Source organism: Cucurbita pepo, chromosome 1 (assembly GCF_057944985.1).
Source record: "Cucurbita pepo subsp. pepo isolate OVF chromosome 1, ASM5794498v1, whole genome shotgun sequence".
NCBI lineage: Eukaryota > Viridiplantae > Streptophyta > Magnoliopsida > Cucurbitales > Cucurbitaceae > Cucurbita > Cucurbita pepo.
In genome coordinates, this window is record NC_141798.1 from 6431601 (window position 1) to 6449867 (window position 18267).

The 18267-nt window shown below is 35.5% G+C and overlaps 2 protein-coding genes across 2 annotated transcripts; both read right to left on the minus strand.

Annotated features, from left to right (window-relative positions):
- Nucleotides 1–485: 485 nt before the first annotated feature.
- On the minus strand, nt 486–2286 carry LOC111790742 (protein LATERAL ROOT PRIMORDIUM 1-like). Its single transcript, XM_023671773.2, has 2 exons — nt 1394–2286; nt 486–1037 (listed from the first exon to the last, which is right to left on the minus strand). The coding sequence occupies exons 1-2, from the start codon at nt 2046–2048 to the stop codon at nt 805–807; spliced, it is 888 nt and encodes a 295-aa protein (XP_023527541.2). The 5' UTR covers nt 2049–2286; the 3' UTR covers nt 486–804.
- Nucleotides 2287–9756: 7470 nt separating this feature from the next.
- Nucleotides 9757–16824, minus strand: LOC111790243 (glycoside hydrolase family 2 protein). The gene is made up of 18 exons (XM_023671108.2): nt 16622–16824; nt 16402–16534; nt 15780–16019; nt 15259–15405; nt 15101–15179; nt 14650–14833; nt 14458–14523; nt 13579–13818; nt 13280–13486; nt 12564–12867; nt 12247–12406; nt 12052–12160; nt 11766–11901; nt 11607–11662; nt 11224–11523; nt 11008–11130; nt 10219–10911; nt 9757–10070 (listed from the first exon to the last, which is right to left on the minus strand). Exons 2-18 carry the CDS (start codon nt 16529–16531, stop codon nt 9900–9902), a joined length of 3345 nt encoding a protein of 1114 aa, XP_023526876.2. The 5' UTR covers nt 16532–16534; nt 16622–16824; the 3' UTR covers nt 9757–9899.
- Between the last annotated feature and the right edge of the window lie 1443 nt (nt 16825–18267).

Here is an 18267-nt window from a genome sequence, read left to right on the forward strand (position 1 = left end):
ATGATACACTGTTTTCATTCATTCCTTCATCCTTTTCTCTCCTCCATCAATGCTTCTCTTTTAATTGTTTTCAAGTTTTGGTAATTCTTCACTGCTTTACTCTTCTTCCCACTTCTTCCCACCTTTCAGTTTTTAGTGTTCATCTAACTCGAAATAAGAAAGCAATGGATTTGGAACTGGAGTTCACACTTACTTTCATCTTCTGCTTATGTCCATCGTGTGGGGTCCGACTTTACTTATCCGGGTTCTCGCTACACATTCACCATCGAGGTCGTCTCGATCAAATTAATGACTTACATGTAATGAAGCCCTTCCATAATTGGTGAAGTTCCAAATCAGTGAAAATCTTCAAAGTTGAAGATCTCTGTCCCACCATCGCAGCATTTCGCAAGAAGATGCTCGATGTTCTATTGATCGAAGATCAATGATTTCATTTTTTCTAAAAACTTTTCGAGATAGACAATCAAAGAAGAGATAGGACAAGGTAGATGAAAGTTACACATCTTCTTAGCAGTAATATACAGAAGATCAGTATCCAACTAAGATTGGACTTGAGAAATCTTAGCTTAAGGGGCTACAAAAACTATAGAACAGAAGATCCTATTACAACTATGCACTTTGGTGTTCTATTTAGTGCAGATTCATTGCATTTCATCATGAAAACTATATAGAACTTATAGATAACATAGCAGATCACTGAAATCTAGTAGAGATGTGATATTTTCGGGTGGCCGAGAACGAGTTTTCAGGTGATCCTCAGCAGGGAGGAAGAGGAGAGTGATAGAAAAGAGAGCAGGAATGTGTCTAATCCCTGAGGTGATTACCACTTTCCAAATGGAGTTGTGAAATAGATGGGAGTGCATTTTTAACATCAGCTCCTTGATCATAAAGAAATCCTTTGAAGACATGGCCACCAATGTTGACTGTTGCTTGGTAAGTTAACTCACCTTCACCACTGCTAATGGCTGTCACTCTATGGCACTTGAACACGGCTGGAGCCCGAACTTGCCCCGGTAACGACTTCTTGAAGCTTGCATCTGGTTTCAAAGTCATGAGAATTCCAATGGTGGTTAACTGAGTATATAAGCGTATGTTTTAGCATCATGGGTCGCTTTGGAATGACTTTCTAAACGCTTAAAACCCCTTTTCAACACTTCGAAAGCTTTCGTTTTAAGCATTTGAGAAGGCATTCCCAACTAATCCTAAGTTCATCAGCACTATTCTAACATTATACATGAAGACACAAGTAACCAAATCATTACATAGAGAGAAACAGAGTGAAAAACAGAGTGAACAAACATCTCATAATTGATGCTCATGATTCTGAATTCAGTAAGAAACACAAGGATACAAAAATGGAGAAATGGAAAGAGAGAGTTAGGGAGAGGTTTACCTTGATGACTAGAGGTTGTTTCGAAGCTCCGGGGAGTGGTGGCGTTGGAAGTGGAAGCGGCGGCGGCGGCGGCAGCAGTCTGTGAGGGAATCAAGACTTTAGGCCTTTTAGCACCAGCAGAAGAAGAACCAGAAGACCCACTAGTGGCGACGCCATCCATCACCACCAACATCTGCCGCTCACGGCGGCGAGATGCCGGCACCCACGTGCTCTTCACGTGCGTAGAGCAATGATTCCCACGTCCTTTACAACAAGTCCTACACCTCCGATACTCGCACTCCTTCTTTGCTCTGTTTCCACAGTCTCTACACACACCCAGAGAACCATCGCCACCATCGCCTTTCACTTGGTCGTCGTAGCCATGATTTCCACCACCGCCGATCAACGAATCCCCTTTCCCAAACCCAAAATCCTGGGTTCTCTTTAGATTCTCCAAACTCCGACTACGATCACTAACTTCACCAGGCATCTGATTAGGCGGCGGCTGGAGACATGGGGCTGCAGCAAGAAGGGGGAAAATACCGACGCTGACGCCAAGAGCGGTGGAGGAGGGCAGAGGAAGAGATGGGTGATGATCAGAAGAAATGATTTGGGTATGTTGGTGAAGAGAAGAAGGCGTCGGTGCTATAAATAGAACATCACGGAGACCCAACATTGTTGTATTAACACAAAAGGAGAAAGAAAGGTCTGGAAATTGAGATTGAGAACGAAAGAGGGTTATTCTGAATTGGGGCGAGAAGGCCAAGAACAGTATTATTTAAATGATGAAATTCAGAGTTCAGTTTGTTTGGGAGGTGGGGATTTTGCGGTGTGTGTGTGTGTGTTTGTGTGGTGAAAAAGAATTAATTTCTTAAACCAAAAGCAATTCTATTGCTCTGTTCATGGACTGGAATTCTCTCTCATTTCACAGTAACAGAGAACAGAGGCAGAGAGAGAGAGAGCGGGAAGGAAGGAAGAAGATGAAGCTCATTCTTCAAACTCTGCTATGCCTATCAATATTGTGTACTTTTCTTTTTTTTTTAATTAATTAATTAATTTATTTATTAAATTTACACAAAATTTTAATTTTAAATTTAATAGATTCTTAACATCTTCCATATTTTCTAAAATTCACAAATTTAATCATTATAAAAAATAAAATTCAATTCAATATATAAAAAATCTAAACTAAAAAAATTACGGAACACTGTATAAGGTTAAGAGAGTAATTTTTAATTATTTTCTTTTTTTTCTTCACTATTTACTACTTATTTAATTAATAAGAAATATTGTCAAATCAAATAAAGAGTTATTTATTTGGTTTATTGTTAAGTTAAAATAATATAATAATAGAAGGTGATTCATTTTGCCTTCCACTTACCTCAAATTAATCATCCCATGCTTTATTTTCCCCTAATTATAAATTTTTGTTAATTCAAAAAAATATTTGATCTAATTCAGACAAACTTCTATATTCCATTATTACAAAATAGTGATATACAATTTTCAAAACAAAAAATGCATTTATTTTTTAAAAAAAGTTTTCAAAAATTGACAAAAAAAAAAAAAAAAAAAATCATAAATAATAGGTGGAAATATTATTTATTTGATAAATATTAAACAATGTAATATATCTTTTTGTGTGAAAATTTACGTAGAATAAATAAAATTTCATATTCTTTATATATATATAATTATTGGAAATGGGCAAAATCAAATCCTAAAAAATTAGGTATTTAAAAAAGTTATGTTTAATTTTTTTTAATAGTTTAGAAATAATATTTTAAAACGAACATATTTTAATTTAATTAAAATAATAGCAACATAAAATTGAAATATAACTAGATAAGAAGGGACACACATGGCATAGCTAATACTATTTTATTTTTAAAAAAAAAAAATTAAAAAGAGAAAAAAAAAAGAGTTATTCGAAAGTGTATTATTATGGGCAAACCTAGATTCATCCAAATGTTACCCAAAGCGACACCTATGTCTATATAAAAGTGAAGAGGATAGAGAGAATAGGCCACCTAACCCCTCCAAACATAGCCCTCTCCCTATGCCCTATTGTCCCCCCTAAAACATATCATATATTTATTTATTATTATTTTTAATCCCTCTTTTTACTTTTTACTTTTTTTTTATCTTTTTCACCTTTTTTCACCCCCTAACTGCATCTCTTTTTACTTTTTATGGGTCACTTGTGGGGGACTGCCCACCTTTTATTACATAATAATTACTCCATAACCTCTGTTAAAAATAAAAAACAAAACAATTAAATTACAAAATAAGATCATGTTATTGAGCTATAATAAATTCAATGCTAAAATTGTCCTAAGCAATAAAACTAATAATTAACTAACATTAATAATCAAGGTTTGGATTATTATTGAGCAATAATGAAATCAATATACAAAAAGGAAAATAAAATAAAATAAAATGATTTAATGCAATTTATAAATCTGTAAATAATGATTAATTGATGGGAAAGTAATCCCAATTTGAATTAATTTTGAAGCTATTAAAAGTATTTTATGAAATGATCATTCATTTAGTTGGGTGGTTGAAAAAATCCAATCATAAATTCATATATATATATATATATATATATATATATATATACACATACAAATATGTATTCTTGAGAAGGAAGTGGTTTAAGTGCCATTTCCCCAAACTTTTGAATGACTTTTCTTCCTTGTGAATAAGATGAATATAATATAAATTATTAAGATCCAATAATAACAAAATTGCTCTGTTTTTTATTTTCAATTGTTTGCTAAAAGCTTATTTTATTACACCCATAGAATTTAAAAGAAAACTTTTTAATCAAATAATTTAGATTGAGAAATGATTAGATACCAAATTCAGAATGAAACACAATTGAAAATTTATAAATCTATTAGACACTTATTAAAGTTGAAGGATGAATAGACACGAATTTGAAAATTCAAGAACTAAACTTATAACTTAATCATGTCAATAGTAATGAAATATATTCTCATAAACATATTGATCCAATACGATAACAAAGATAAGATTGCATTGCAATAATAAGAAAGATTTTGTATCTAGGATATCATTTTCATCAAGAACTAAGAAGAATAGATATGAAGAATAGGAATTAGATTGGAAGAAAAGAAAACAGATATGGATGTAGGATGAGAAAGTGATAGGAAAAAGAGAAAGAGAAGCAAATTCAAAGGTAAAAAAGTGGAATAGGACTTTGGTTATAATAGCCCAAACCAACCATATTTTCAATATCAACCCCAAAATGCCAATACGAATATGTACCAACACTAATCACCTATAACACCATGCTTCTTTCTTCTTCCTATTCTCACCTAAACCAAACCATGCTTTACCTTTTTTTTTTTTTTTCCCTCTAAAAGTTGTACCCTTCAAACAAAGTAGACAATGATCCCGCCTTGTTTGGTAACAAATTTTAGTTTTCTAGTATGCTAACAAACTCGGCTAAGTTTCAAAGATAAAAAGGAAAATAATAATCATACAAGCGGCTAGTTTTGTTTAGATTTCAATATATGGTTGGCTATCTAAGAAAATGACACACAAACAAATAAATTCATGGATGGATGTAAGTGATATTTAACTAAAAAAAAAACAAAATCATTATCCAAAGAAAGCTTAATATTTTAGTTTAAAGAAATTTAAAGCAGCTTAAGTAAGTTTGTTCTGTGTTGCTTTTTCTTGGACACTATTAATTGATTGACACTCACTAAATTTCATTCAAAATATAAAGAAATAAAGTTGATGTACAGAATTATTTCTTTCTTACTTTCTTACTTTCTTTCAAACAGACAAAGCCAACTTGTTTTGATTTATATTTGAAACAAGCCAACTTGTTTTCAAGTTTGTTTTGTTTTGATACTGTACCTAAAAAAAAAAAAAAAAAAAAAATTCCAGTCATAATTAGTGTTGATTGATGAACCAAAAAAAATATGCAAAGGCAGTAGCAAAGAGCACAAATATATTAAATGAAAATGTCATTGATTAAACCTCATTGAAGGCAGTGTCTAAACTGAAAAAGTAGATAGCCAAGCTACTGCTGGAAACTGAATGTCATATTATGCATTGAACCTTGAACTATTGTGAGCGTAGCCATATGCCTTCCACGTTAGTATTCACATTCAATATTGACCAGCAAACAGTGTTCATGTCAAAGAAATTCGAGAATAATGTATGCACAAAATTATGTTAGAGCCAAAGTGAGAGGTACCTCTTGGAATCTAAGTTTGCTCCCCCAACTGCCACACATGATATCCTTAGCCTGGCAATGGCAGATCCCCCTTTTAATCTAGTAGATAGAAGAAACCATCACCTAGATAAAAACAGAGAGTTGGAGTAGGAGAGTGGATTTTTGGATTCGAAGTGTTGTTTAATAGCTATGAATCTTCATTCTAGCAAATAAAAATATCCCATCAACTCATTTATAATTGAAAAATATGAACATCTAAATATTAAAGAAACAGAAACCAAGAAAGGCATAAACATGTACCAACCTCACCTCCACAAATCCCACCCAAATTAAAACCTATCATAATGATTCTTATCCAAATGGCTAGCACTCATGTAGAAGTATTTGTCTATGTAATGCTACACAGAATCAACCCGCTAAATACAAATGGAGATTTAAGAACATTTGATCATAACATAGTCAAGAGGCAGGACACTCCCTAGCAGCCTAACAGTGGTGGCTGGGGGAGGCAGAACATTTGTTAGGCGGTTTCCCTAGCAGCCTAACAGCGGTTTCCACTCCATCCACAGCCTAATAGTAGAATGTGACCCCACATGTAAATGGACAAGGCAGTGACACGCGAGTGGAACCCATTTGGCCAAGTGAGGGTCAAGACAGACAAGTGTCATGATATGACCGAGGAGGATGATGCACATCCAATACACGAAGAAGAGTATGCATGAAACCAAATAGAGACATAAACAAGATTAGGGGCAATGAGTTGTCATGATTAGGGGCTCGAAGAGGACCAAGTAAAGATCCTTAGCCACAACCTGGCATCAATCATGCAATATAAGCTTCAAAGAAAATGTGAAGAAAATGTTACATTATCACAAGAGGTTGCAATTCAAGCTACATTATAGAAGAATCAAACTTCATTTATTGTTAGATGGTTACAAATTTTGGGTGGATGATAATTTAGAGTTGTGTGTTTCTTTCATTTATTTTAAGGCTTATTTACATGATGGCTAAAGTATACATATTGGTAACAATTGCTACTCTTGGAGTGCCTCATAGAAGGTTAAGGGTTTTAATTTTGAGGTTATATAAAGACAAAGTAGGTTATTTTTGTAAAAAATATAGTAAAAAGGAGCATTTGTGCTTTTCTTTAACCATTGACTAAGTTTCTTTGCAATTATATGTAGTTTAGGTTGCATATTTAAAATCATTCAAGCTTGACTTGCTTGTGGAGTGATTCGAATCTCAAACAAGTAAGATTTCAAGGAAAGAACATTTGTTTGAGGTTCAAATCATTCCACAAGCTTGTCAAGCTTGAGTGATTCTAAACATGGCAACCTAAACTACATAGAATTGCAAATAAACTTAGCCATTTAGTTAAAGAAAAGCACAAATGCTCATTTTTACTACATTTTTCAAGTCTCTTTCACAAAAGTAACATAAACTTTATGACCATAATGAGCTACTATGTAAATAAGCCTTAAAATAAATGAAAGAAACACCTTAACTCTAAAATATCATCCACTCAAAATTTATAACCATCTACCAATAAATGAAGCTTGATTCTTCTTTAATGTGACATGAATTGCAACATTTTGTAATAATTTGAACAATATTTTTTTCACATTTGTAATCTAAGGGTGACTCTTACGAAAAGAGAAAGAGAAGAGAGAAAGCTGGAAAGGATTTACCATTTGTACAAACTTTGTGGCAAAGAAAAGACCCCAATTATGAAACCATAGGGAAACCTTGTTGTTCCCATGAAATTTCAAAATAAACGTTCCAAAGAATCCTTCAGCTTTTAGGCTAATATCTATAATTCAGCACACAGTCCTCCATCCACCACAATATATGCGTGTCCTTATCCAAACACTCCCACCCAGATTTGCAAATCCTTTACAACCCTCTATCCTTGCTGCCTCAGAAATGAACTTTTAGTTTTTGGTACCTCAATCATTATGTCCACTCCAACTAACACAAAAACTTGCATCTACTTCTAAAAACTTAGGGACTTAGGGAGTCAATCTCATACTTTAATCCACAATTCTCGTATACAAACTTATTTTCCTTCCATCCTTACATACATAATCATAACCGTTCATAATTCCGACAAATTATCCTCATACATTGTATTAACACTTCATTCGCTTTCCTAATCTTATTTTCCTTCTTCCTTGCATGTATGACCTTTAAACTCAACAAATCCAAGAGATTGTCCATTATCTCGCTTAACGACCAATACAATACAACTTTTCTCTGGCACCAATTACCTAAATATCTTTTGTTCCAACGCCTTTTTTTATTTAAAATTATTTCAAACCTCTTTTCATGATCGCCCGTCCGATTACTCCTTTTAAACTTAAATTTCCTCAAATCACACTTCATCATCCTCAAGAAAAGTTCGTTTCTATATCATCCATAAAAAGGACCAAATGGAAAAGATTCACATAGTTGTTAACTTTTTTGCGTCCTAGGACCATAGAGATAGTTGACTTATACCTCGTTCATGCAGGGCTCAATTTGTGCGAGAAAATTAGAAAATTTTATGTATGCAGCCTGGTGAAGGTATTAACTCTCGGTTCTTTATTGACTCTTACAGATAAGAAGGGGTCACGAGTTACACATAATTATTGTGAAATTAGTTTCGTATGGACTTGTAGTTTGTAATTTTGCTTCATCCAACACAATCCAAGTTCTAGAATAACCCTACTATCTACTATTCTTTGGCTTCTAGAATAACCCTATACTATCTACTATTCTTTGGCTTTTATTCTAGTGCTTCGTTCGTCCCTCTAAAATTTCACAAACCTCATTTTTTTTTCGATACCTTATGCCTCAACTTCAACAATTCTTCGCTTTCAATGTATCTTGATTCAAATTCTTTCATGTTCTTTGTGATATGACAACTTATAACTTGAATCCAACAAGTGTCCGTTTTCCAATTGACTATTCCAACCTATAATGAGATCTTTTTCTTTTTTACGGATATCATCGAAGAAAATCCATAGACCGTTCTAAGAAAGTACCCAATTTAATAATCACAATACTTCATTCACTTGCCTCAAAATTAAACCTGATTAGACAGTACTACTTCAAATATTAATTTCGACCCAAAGAAAGAGCAAAATCATCACTGTAACCTTAAAATTTCAAACCTAGAACAGCGACCAAACCACGCATAAAACTAAAAGGCGGAATGAAGGTAGTTCACCTCTATTTTTCATCACCGAGACGGGGGCGAGAAACTCCTTTGGGTTCTGTTCTCTCTTCCTCCGATTGCCTGGTAACAATGTAGCGTTTGGTTTGAGCAGCGAACACTCAAAAGAGAAGAGGCCGTCGATGGAGCCTTGTACACGATCTAGCCTTCGGTTTGGGCAACGAACACTCGGAAGGGAAGAGGACGTTGATGGAGCGCTCTGATTCTAGCGTGAGAATGTGCGCTGAAGAAGAGAGTGTGAGTGCGGGAGATATATATATATATACATATATATAAGCCCGAGTGAAATACGCGCCCGCGGCGGCCGAGACAGCCGGCTCTGAAGACCGTTATGACTATGACCCTGGAAAACCGTCGACGATATGAACGTTGAAGCTTATATTTCCGATCGTAACAAAACCCTTGTCGCCGGAGAAAAACAAAATGAAACAAAAAATGGCTATAATTTCTAACCCTTTTTATTAATATTATTATCCTTCTTTCTAATTTCTTTTAATATATTAATCATTTTGAATTTGCATTTCATCGAACGTGCATTTACAGGGTTCTCAGTTCTCAAGTTTGGAGAAGGAGAAGGAGAAACGAAACAATATGTCGGATGGAAACTTTATCGAAGAGGAACTCATATTGATTTTCTCACAAAATAAAACCAAAAACCCTCCTAATAAAGTCAACCCTTCGAGACGTTGCTTGAAAATGCAGGTAAGTCAGCCGTTCGTATTCAATCTAACTACCAAAGTTGAACGAACACATAAAGTAATAAGAAGGTATGAGGATAAAAAATGGCATAAACATTACGGACACGATCGAAACACGTCCTAAAGTTCTAGGTCAAAATTGTCTGTTGTGTCTATCCCTAATTCAAACTCCAAAACTCACTCTCTTCAGCCACACCTCGTCTTAGAGGTACCCAAAATCTTCAGCTACTAAGAGCCCAGATATCAAAATGAGATGGAAACAACAAAGGGATATCCATTATCTCAACAAGATCATGAAATCCATAGCAACACTGCCATTATTTGTAATGTTTATTTAATGTGAGCCACAGACAACCAGGAATAAGTTCTTTACTTGGTTGAATGTTGATGCCAAATTCACTACACTGGAAGTTGGGATCTGTAAGCATCATAGGCAGAAGTAGATGGAGTTACTGGACAGAACCTGATCGAGAACGAGTACGGCACCGGAGGAAGTAAATACTCCTCGTGTACGCAGGGAGACCAGCTATCATCTCCTCCCACACCCATGTGCTTGTGGTCGAGATGAACCTACACGACACCACGACGAAACTAAGAGCTTAGAACGTACAGGATGAGTAAAAAGTCAACAGAAGAATCAGATCAGAGGATATCAAACCAGCACATTCTTAAGAAACTTTTAGCTCAGAAGTTATGTTGGATAAACAGATATAATTACCTCAATGTCATCTCCCTCAACAAGCTCCTCGTTGTGTTCTGCACGGTCAAGCTCGGCAGAGGAGTAGTAGCTTGCACTCATTTGCATAGGCGGCGAGCTTCCGTATATCGAGGCATAGATTCCGATACCATCCTTGTTTTCAAGAGTTACCCACCTGACATCAGTCCTGCCTGAAGATTCTCCAGGGACAATGTATGGAACATGCATTTCAGATACGTTCTTCTCATAAACTCCGACATGAGCAGCTGCTTTTCGATCAGGATAACACTCGAATGGCCCTCTTCCGTACCATCTGACCCGGTCCATAGATTTATCCAGATTAAACTTGACTCCCACGCGTGGCAAAGGAGGAAGATTTGGACTTGGTTGTACTTTGCAGTCCACAATCACATCTCCAGAACCGAAAATCGTGTATGTCATATCCACTTGAATTAAGATATTTGATTTCTCCGAGTCAGAGGAAGAAGCCTGCTGATCATCACTCCCGACACCGAGAAAAACGATCGCAACTTTCACATAATGTTCTGTTGTACTAAGTATGGAACATCTTTCGGCAGTGAAAGAGAGGCTGTCAATATGGGCAGCTTTCCACAAGGAAAAATAACTACATGAACCTCCACCTTTGTCATTATCAGTAGGCGCCCTCCAGAAGGAAGGCATGATGCCCTTAATTATCAGAGGAACTCCTTTAACCTACAAGTCAATACTCAACATCAGGACTCCCTAGTTCTCTGGAACGGCCTAAGGGGCTAAGGGGCATAGTGAAAATCCAATCATATATTATATTACCTTCCAGCTTTCAAGTGTTCCAGTTTGAACATCTAATTTAATCTCCCATAAGTCCTGCTGGTAGACTCGAACCGTATCCCCAAGAATTTCACTAAGTAAAGTAGAATTTTCATTCTTGATGGACTGCAAATCATTACATATTTTCCACAGTTAATTTATATTATTGGAATGGTAAACTCTCTGAATTAGTTTTAAACAATGTATATAAGCACTTACATGAGGAAAAAATTCTCGCTTCATCGGCAACTGGACTTGTGATGACGAAATGGTGTGACCAGCATCGACCCATCGCGTTGAGTGCAGACGTTTCACAGATACGGTTAGAAAGAACTCTAATGCAGGTGATGAAGCCCATAGATCATACCATGGACTTGATTGCCATTCAATATTATGAGTTCCCTGAGGACCTAAAACAGGAAGAGAGAGAATTCCATTTCCAAGTTCAAGACCATCACCATAAATGCTCCAACTGAACTCCAAATCCTCTGTTGTTGTAAAGAAATGAGCATTCAAAACCTGTAAAATGGAAATTCAATGTAAAACATCTCCCTCCAAGCTTCAATATATGATGAAATAATCTAGTCAGGCATCTGAAGAACCTTAAGTGTTCCATCCTTGAATGAAAACTTGATTTCCTGATAGAGATTCTTGACCTCTGAGTTTTGCAAATTTGAAAACTTGTCAGTAACATACACGATGCTTTCGAAGGTGTTGCTCATCACATCACTATATAAATAACAAGATGATTTTCAATTTACCATTTAGTGCAGGATGTGGAGTTCGATCTGGCCATGTCACACCGTTCATACAAAAAACCGAATCATTTGGGATATCTCCAAATTCACCTCCATATGCCCATCGCTTCCTGCCATTGCCAACCTCCTTCAATAGTGCCTAGATCAAGAAGAAAAACCTTTGAAACTAATGTAGAAAAGGGTTAAACACCTCAAAGGTAATGATTAGAAAGTAGTTTGCAGCATATAAAATTAGAAAAATGAAGCAGATAATTCATAAGTAGAACAAACAAACAGCTGATCTCAAAACCTGATCAACCCAATCCCAGATAAACCCTCCTTGGAGACCAAAGGTGTTGTCAATTGCTTCCCAATATTTATGAAGATTCCCAGTGCTGTTTCCCATTGAATGTGAGTACCTATTGTTTTTTGAAGATGTATAACATTAAACAAAACCAACAATGAAAATTTTATAGGATTATCCATAGTTATTGACAAGACTCACTCGCAGAGGATCAAAGGACGAGTTTCATCGGGATCGTTAGCAATCTTCACAATGTCCCACACACGCATGTACATGGGACAAATTATATCAGTAGAAGAGGTTCTAGACCCTCCTCCTTCATAGTGCAACACTCGAGAAGGATCTTTTCCGCGAATCCAGCCTACACCAATGTTTATGAGTCGAAAACTTTCTTGCATAAATAAAAAACATTGTGTGCGTCGAGATAAAATTGGCCTTGCAAGCATCAAACAAGAGTATCCAAGTATTTCTTACTATTAAAACAAACTCAAAGATAGAATTAAACCAAAATGACATACCAGCTAGAGCAGAGTGGTTGGGTCCATATCCAGACTCATTTCCCAAGGACCAAACTACAATACAGGCATGATTCTTGTCTCTTTCCACCATTCCTATTACGCGATCCAACATCGCAGCAGCCCAACTTGGTTGCAAAGTTGGATGCTTCACATGTCCGGAAAGATCAAAACCATGTGTTTCTATGTTGGCCTCGTCTACCATGTACATGCCAAACAAATCGCACAGCTCATACCAACGAGGGTGTTGTGGATAATGGCTGTTTCTCACCGCATTAATGTTGTTTTGCTTCATTAGGACCAAATCCTGCAACCACATGAAAAACAAACAACTAACTCGCCATATGAGTATCATCACTACGGCCTATAAACTATGCCTCTTTAGTGTAAGACGTGACAAATAAAGAAATGGAAAAAAGTTGAATGCATACCGCTAAACAAAGGTAGGTGAGTCAATTCAAACTTTAAACTTCGGTTTCATCAATTTAAACCTTGAACGAGCATAGTAGTTTAAATCTAATACAGCAATAAATAGTGCAATTGAACCCATTAATTAGTTAGGTTTCCATTTTCTTTTGAAGATTTGCAACTAGCTACGAATGTCCTAATAGATTATACTATTTTTGGGGGACCAGTTTTTCTAATTGTGTTCTATGCTTTTATTAAATTGGATTTTAGCATTTTTGTTTCAATTTTTACAAACAAAAATAAAGCGTTACCTTAACCATGCAGGACTCTATATTCGTCTTCCCGAGCCGTGGATGATGTTCATGCCTGTTCACGCCTCTGATCACCACTGGACACCCATTGACGAGTAGCTGTTTTGGAGCTTTCGTTATACTTCTTATTCCAACTAGGCATGATTCACAGTCGATAATCTTATCTGATGAGTCTTTCAGAAGAACAATAAGAGTGTAGAGATGTGGCTGTTTGCAAGCAAAAAGAAGAGATTAAAAATTAGCAAGCAGTGACAAAGAAAGAGAAGAGAAAGTAGCAGATTATTGAGAATCTTCAAAACCTGCTCTGCAGACCAAAGCTTAGGCTTTTCCATTCTTCCCCCAAGTACATAACCATGGAACCCCAGGGTGGTGGCAGAGAGCAGAGAAAGCTTAACACTGGCCACGTTTGATGAGAGAACATCAGCAATGCCTTCATGATTGTCCAAGGTTCCATTGTCAAACAATACTGCTTCTAGCTTATAATCGTTAAGAAAATTTTCCTTCTTCGTTTCAAGAGAGTTGTCAATTTTCACTTCAACCTGTAAGATGAACATGAAGTTTGAGAAATTATGCCATCAAGCTAACAAAATCAATTTCTGGCCCATAAGGCTCCAATTTTTTGGTTTATGAAAGTTTGAGCGTTTTATTTTTACAATCAAAGTTTATGGGCCAATTTTTTTATGGCTAAATTACAAAAAATACTCCGTTGCTACCTGTTTTAACAATATCCTTCCTGATTCAAAAATTGCAATATTACCTTTAACCTTTCACATACGTTTCAAAACAATATTTAGAGCATGTTGGACGAAAATTGGAACTTGAAACAATGTAGCGACGACAAAGAATAAAAACAGGGACCCAAATACTGCCACACTCCTTCCAAATCCCAATTTGCATCCAAAATTCTAACGGATTTCAACTTCAAATGTAGTTTTGAAACATCTATGAAATGTAAAGGTTAATATTGCAACTCTTGTTTCGATACATCAGGCACTTTTCCTGTGATATACATACACACACATATATGTAACCATTTGAGAAGTAGAAGCATCAACCGTTTGTCGAATTGAACATTTCGACCCAAATACTTTAAAATGTAAGTTAACACTTAATGTGATAACGTATCATTTTATTCAAAAAATAATAACAAAAGTCTGTACCGAAAGCATATAGCGTACCTGTATATCAGCCCAAGAAAAATCCTCCCCAACATGAGACTTGAAAAAGTAGTCCCCTATGAATACCTACATACAAACCAAACAAACAAACCAACTCCAATCACAAACAAACCAACATAACTGACTAACAACACTTGCAAAACTTTCCATATAAAACTGAAAGTAGAGTAGAGAAAAGATTGAAAAAAAAACCTGAGGTTTGGATAAAAGAAGGACGTCACGATGAATCCCTGAGAGCCACCACTGGTCTTGGTCCTCAAGGTAAGAACCATCGCTCCATCTTAACACTTGAACGGCAAGAACATTCTTGGACTTTGAGCCACATGGATGGCAATATTCTGTTATTTCAAACTCTGCTGGTAGTCTGCTGTCCTGACTGACCTAACCATAACCACACCAAAAATTTAACTCTTCGAAGGAGTCTCAGATTTCATATTCAACACTATAATCTCCAACTTTGAAGTTGCTATAAATACTACTTTCACCAAACGCCTCCAAATGACCACACGTTCATTTGGCACAGTCTACTAAAACCCACAAACCAAATCTATTTTCTCATAAGAAAACCAGCACAAAAGAGAGCAAAACTATCAAAGACAACAGATGTCTGACAAATAAATTTGCCTTACAAGCGACCGTTTACCTGTACCCTACGAGACTCCCATTTATCCACACAAAAAATGCAGAATCAACAGCTTCAAAGTGCAACAAAATTCTACGACCTGTCAAATGTAATGAGTATTGCTTCTTATCTTTCTAGAAAACAGGAAAAAAGAGAGAAAAAAAATGAAGAAAAAGAACCTTTCCATTCTTCTGGAAGATGGAAATAAGTTCTGTAGCAGCCTGTAGGATTGTCCTCAGGAACATGCGGAGGATCGAGAGGGAAGGGATACACAACGTTGGTATAAATGGGCCGATCAAATCCATGCATCTGCCAGTTTGAAGGAACTGTTCCAAATAGTCAACAAATAAAAAGTTCATCAGACAAAAACATGTGTTTATCCAACAACGTTAAAGAAGAGAAACAGATGTCCTCTATTCCTCTTTTGTTCTCCTAAAGATTCATTATGCAAAAGAAAGCTATGGTCCAACTTTTTTAAACTAAAACAATTCAATTTGGATAAACCAATCCATCAAACCAGGCGTCATGGGGCTCTCGAGATCTTAACACCAGGCAGGACCTTGGAGGGTATCTCCAAACACCCTTATGAATATGGCTAATTAAGTTTAGGCTAGAAATAGAGAGCCTCATGCAAAAAAAGATAGTCATCCACACCAAATTCACAGATATCTAACTGATTCATCGGAGCATTGAAATATACCTGGCAAAGTTGTCCATTCAGAATCCTCAAATGCACTTCCATGAAAATCCTCTGGAACGCTCGTTGGACTAGCGGCCAAGTAAAACTTCCAATAACCAGATAGAGACTTAATGAAAGGTAAGCCCTTGACCCAGAAAGCAGCACTATCAAGAGCACTTTGAACAGCATCATCATTCCAAACAGCCGAGTTAGACACCAGAAAATCTACCTTACTACGATCATGCCAGTACTTTAAACATCCTAAAATACACAAACCACCAGAATTTGCTGCAATTAGGGTACTGGTAAAGAACACTCAAACAACGACGAGTTTAGTTTTACTCGAAAAGATCCATACATTCATGATTTAGAAGTGTTTTCTTCATCTAAATAATCTCAAATGTTACACCCAAAACCATTCTCTCTCGCTGGCAGACTGCTTACATTCAAATAATCAAAAGTGCATTCAAAAATCAATGTTAACCAGCATCAAGGGCTCTAAATTCCAAGGGCAACAAGGGTTAATCCTCAACCAGAAGGTAAGAGATTCAAATTCTAGCCAATTAATTTCCATAATCCACAGAGAAAACCTATTTTTCCAACACCATCCATCACAACGACAAATTAAGAACATAAATAATACCTTCAACAGAATCCTGGCAGCGTAGAGGAACATGAGAATCCCTCTTCTTCCACTTGATGAAATTTGGGTCTTCCCACACCTTGTAACCATTATCAGAGGGAATGACAAGCTTAGCGCCCAAAACAGCCATGACCTAACGCACGCACCAATGTTTTCAACATTAAACCATGAAATCTGAACACAAACCAAGAAACAAAATGGCTGAAATCTGAGACAATACCTGAAGCGTTTGAAGATCAAAGAGCGATCGAAGTGTTAGATCCAAATTTAATCTCGGGAAAGATTCTTCATATCTGGCAATGCTTGATCACGTAACAATGCCGATTATCGCACATAAATACTGTAATTGGACGAATAATTTTGAAAGCCAATGTCAATCAGGGAGTGGCAACTGTGGAGTGAAGAAGGATATCTGTTTCTGATCTTATCCCCCAAGGAAAGTGTCTTTACAATAGTGTTGACTTTGTCTCCATTTTTTTTTTTTTTTTTTAAATATTTTAAAATTCCTAAATATATTTTTATATCAGAAGATAAACGGTAAAAATATAACTAATATTAAAAAAAAAAATTTGAGAATTTTATCCAATTATTTTATAAACCATTATTGTAAAAAAAAATAATAATAATAAACTTAAATAATAATTTTATAATTTTTTTTAATTTACTAAATTAAATTAAAAAAAAAAGATTTTTAAAGTATTAAAAATATTTTACAAAACTATATAACATTTTTATCTTTATCTTTATAATATTAATTATAAATAAGCGACAAATATATATTAATTAATTGTTTCAAATATAGAAGGTTGTTCTGGATAATGTTTCTATGTGCACAAATTTGGAATGTTGTTACTAATTAACCTTATATTATCACGTATATAAATTCATTTATTTTTGTATATTTATTTTAAAGAATAGTTTTCATTTTTTTAAAACATAATAATATTTATATATTTAACATTTTTCAATACAATTTTTATCTCAATCCCTTCATTTTTTATTTTATATTCGGTCCCTAAAAATTAATCGTCATCGAATTTAACATATTTTATTTTATAAAAATCATTATTGTTCCTGTCTCAAAAAGCTAACCCTATTAACCGAAACATATAACTTCAATGCACATATTTTTCCGAGCTTACGACTTACCTATTTGATTGCTGACCAGTCGATGGTGGGCGAAACGTTTCAAGTAGTAGGTCGACGTTACATGAACCAATATAATATTCATAAGACCATAAGGTTTGAATATTAGTACCATATTGATTGATGGGCCAAATTTGATGAGCAAAAACAATACAAATTAAGGGCCCAAAGGTAATGGAAAACATAAATACAAGGCTTGAATTGAATCAGTATGGCTATGATTATGTGTTGGGTTTTGAGTTGACATAATGCAAGAACCAATATTGGCTTGTTTCTCTTTCAATTCTTATTGGCTATCAAATACCTAAAAATGTTTGTGTTTGTGTGTGCCACACACCTATCATGGAGGCAGCCCATTTGTTCTTGCCTCCAAGCTTACCACACAACGCTTTCACTAGCAGACATGTAAATTTGGCTGATGGTAATACGTAACAGGTTAAAGCGGATAATATCTATTAACGAACACTGGACGGTGTGCCAGCAAGGACGTTGAGCCCTCAAATAGGGTGGATTGTGAGATCCTATATCGGTTGGAGAGGAGAACAACATATTCTTTATAAGGGTGTGAAAACCTTTCACTAGCAGACTTGTTTTAAAACGTGAGGTTGACAACAATGTGTAATGGGCCACAACGGACAAGGACTTGAATTGTTACAAATGGTATTAGAGTAAGACACTAGACAGTGTGCTAGCAAGGACGTCAGACTCCCAAGGGGAGTG

Bases quoted from the DNA above. Each gene is read 5' to 3' on its own strand.
- LOC111790742 (XM_023671773.2), bottom strand. From the start codon at position 2,048: ATGTTGGGTCTCCGTGATGTTCTATTTATAGCACCGACGCCTTCTTCT. The intron at 1,038-1,393 runs GTAAACCTCTCC...CTTTGAAACCAG, and splicing joins AACAACCTCTAGTCATCAAG to ATGCAAGCTTCAAGAAGTCG.
- LOC111790243 (XM_023671108.2), bottom strand. From the start codon at position 16,531: ATGGCTGTTTTGGGCGCTAAGCTTGTCATTCCCTCTGATAATGGTTAC. The intron at 15,406-15,779 runs GTATATTTCAAT...TATTTGGAACAG, and splicing joins TGAATGGACAACTTTGCCAG to TTCCTTCAAACTGGCAGATG. The intron at 12,868-13,279 runs GTAACGCTTTAT...ATGTGGTTGCAG, and splicing joins TAGAGTCCTGCATGGTTAAG to GATTTGGTCCTAATGAAGCA.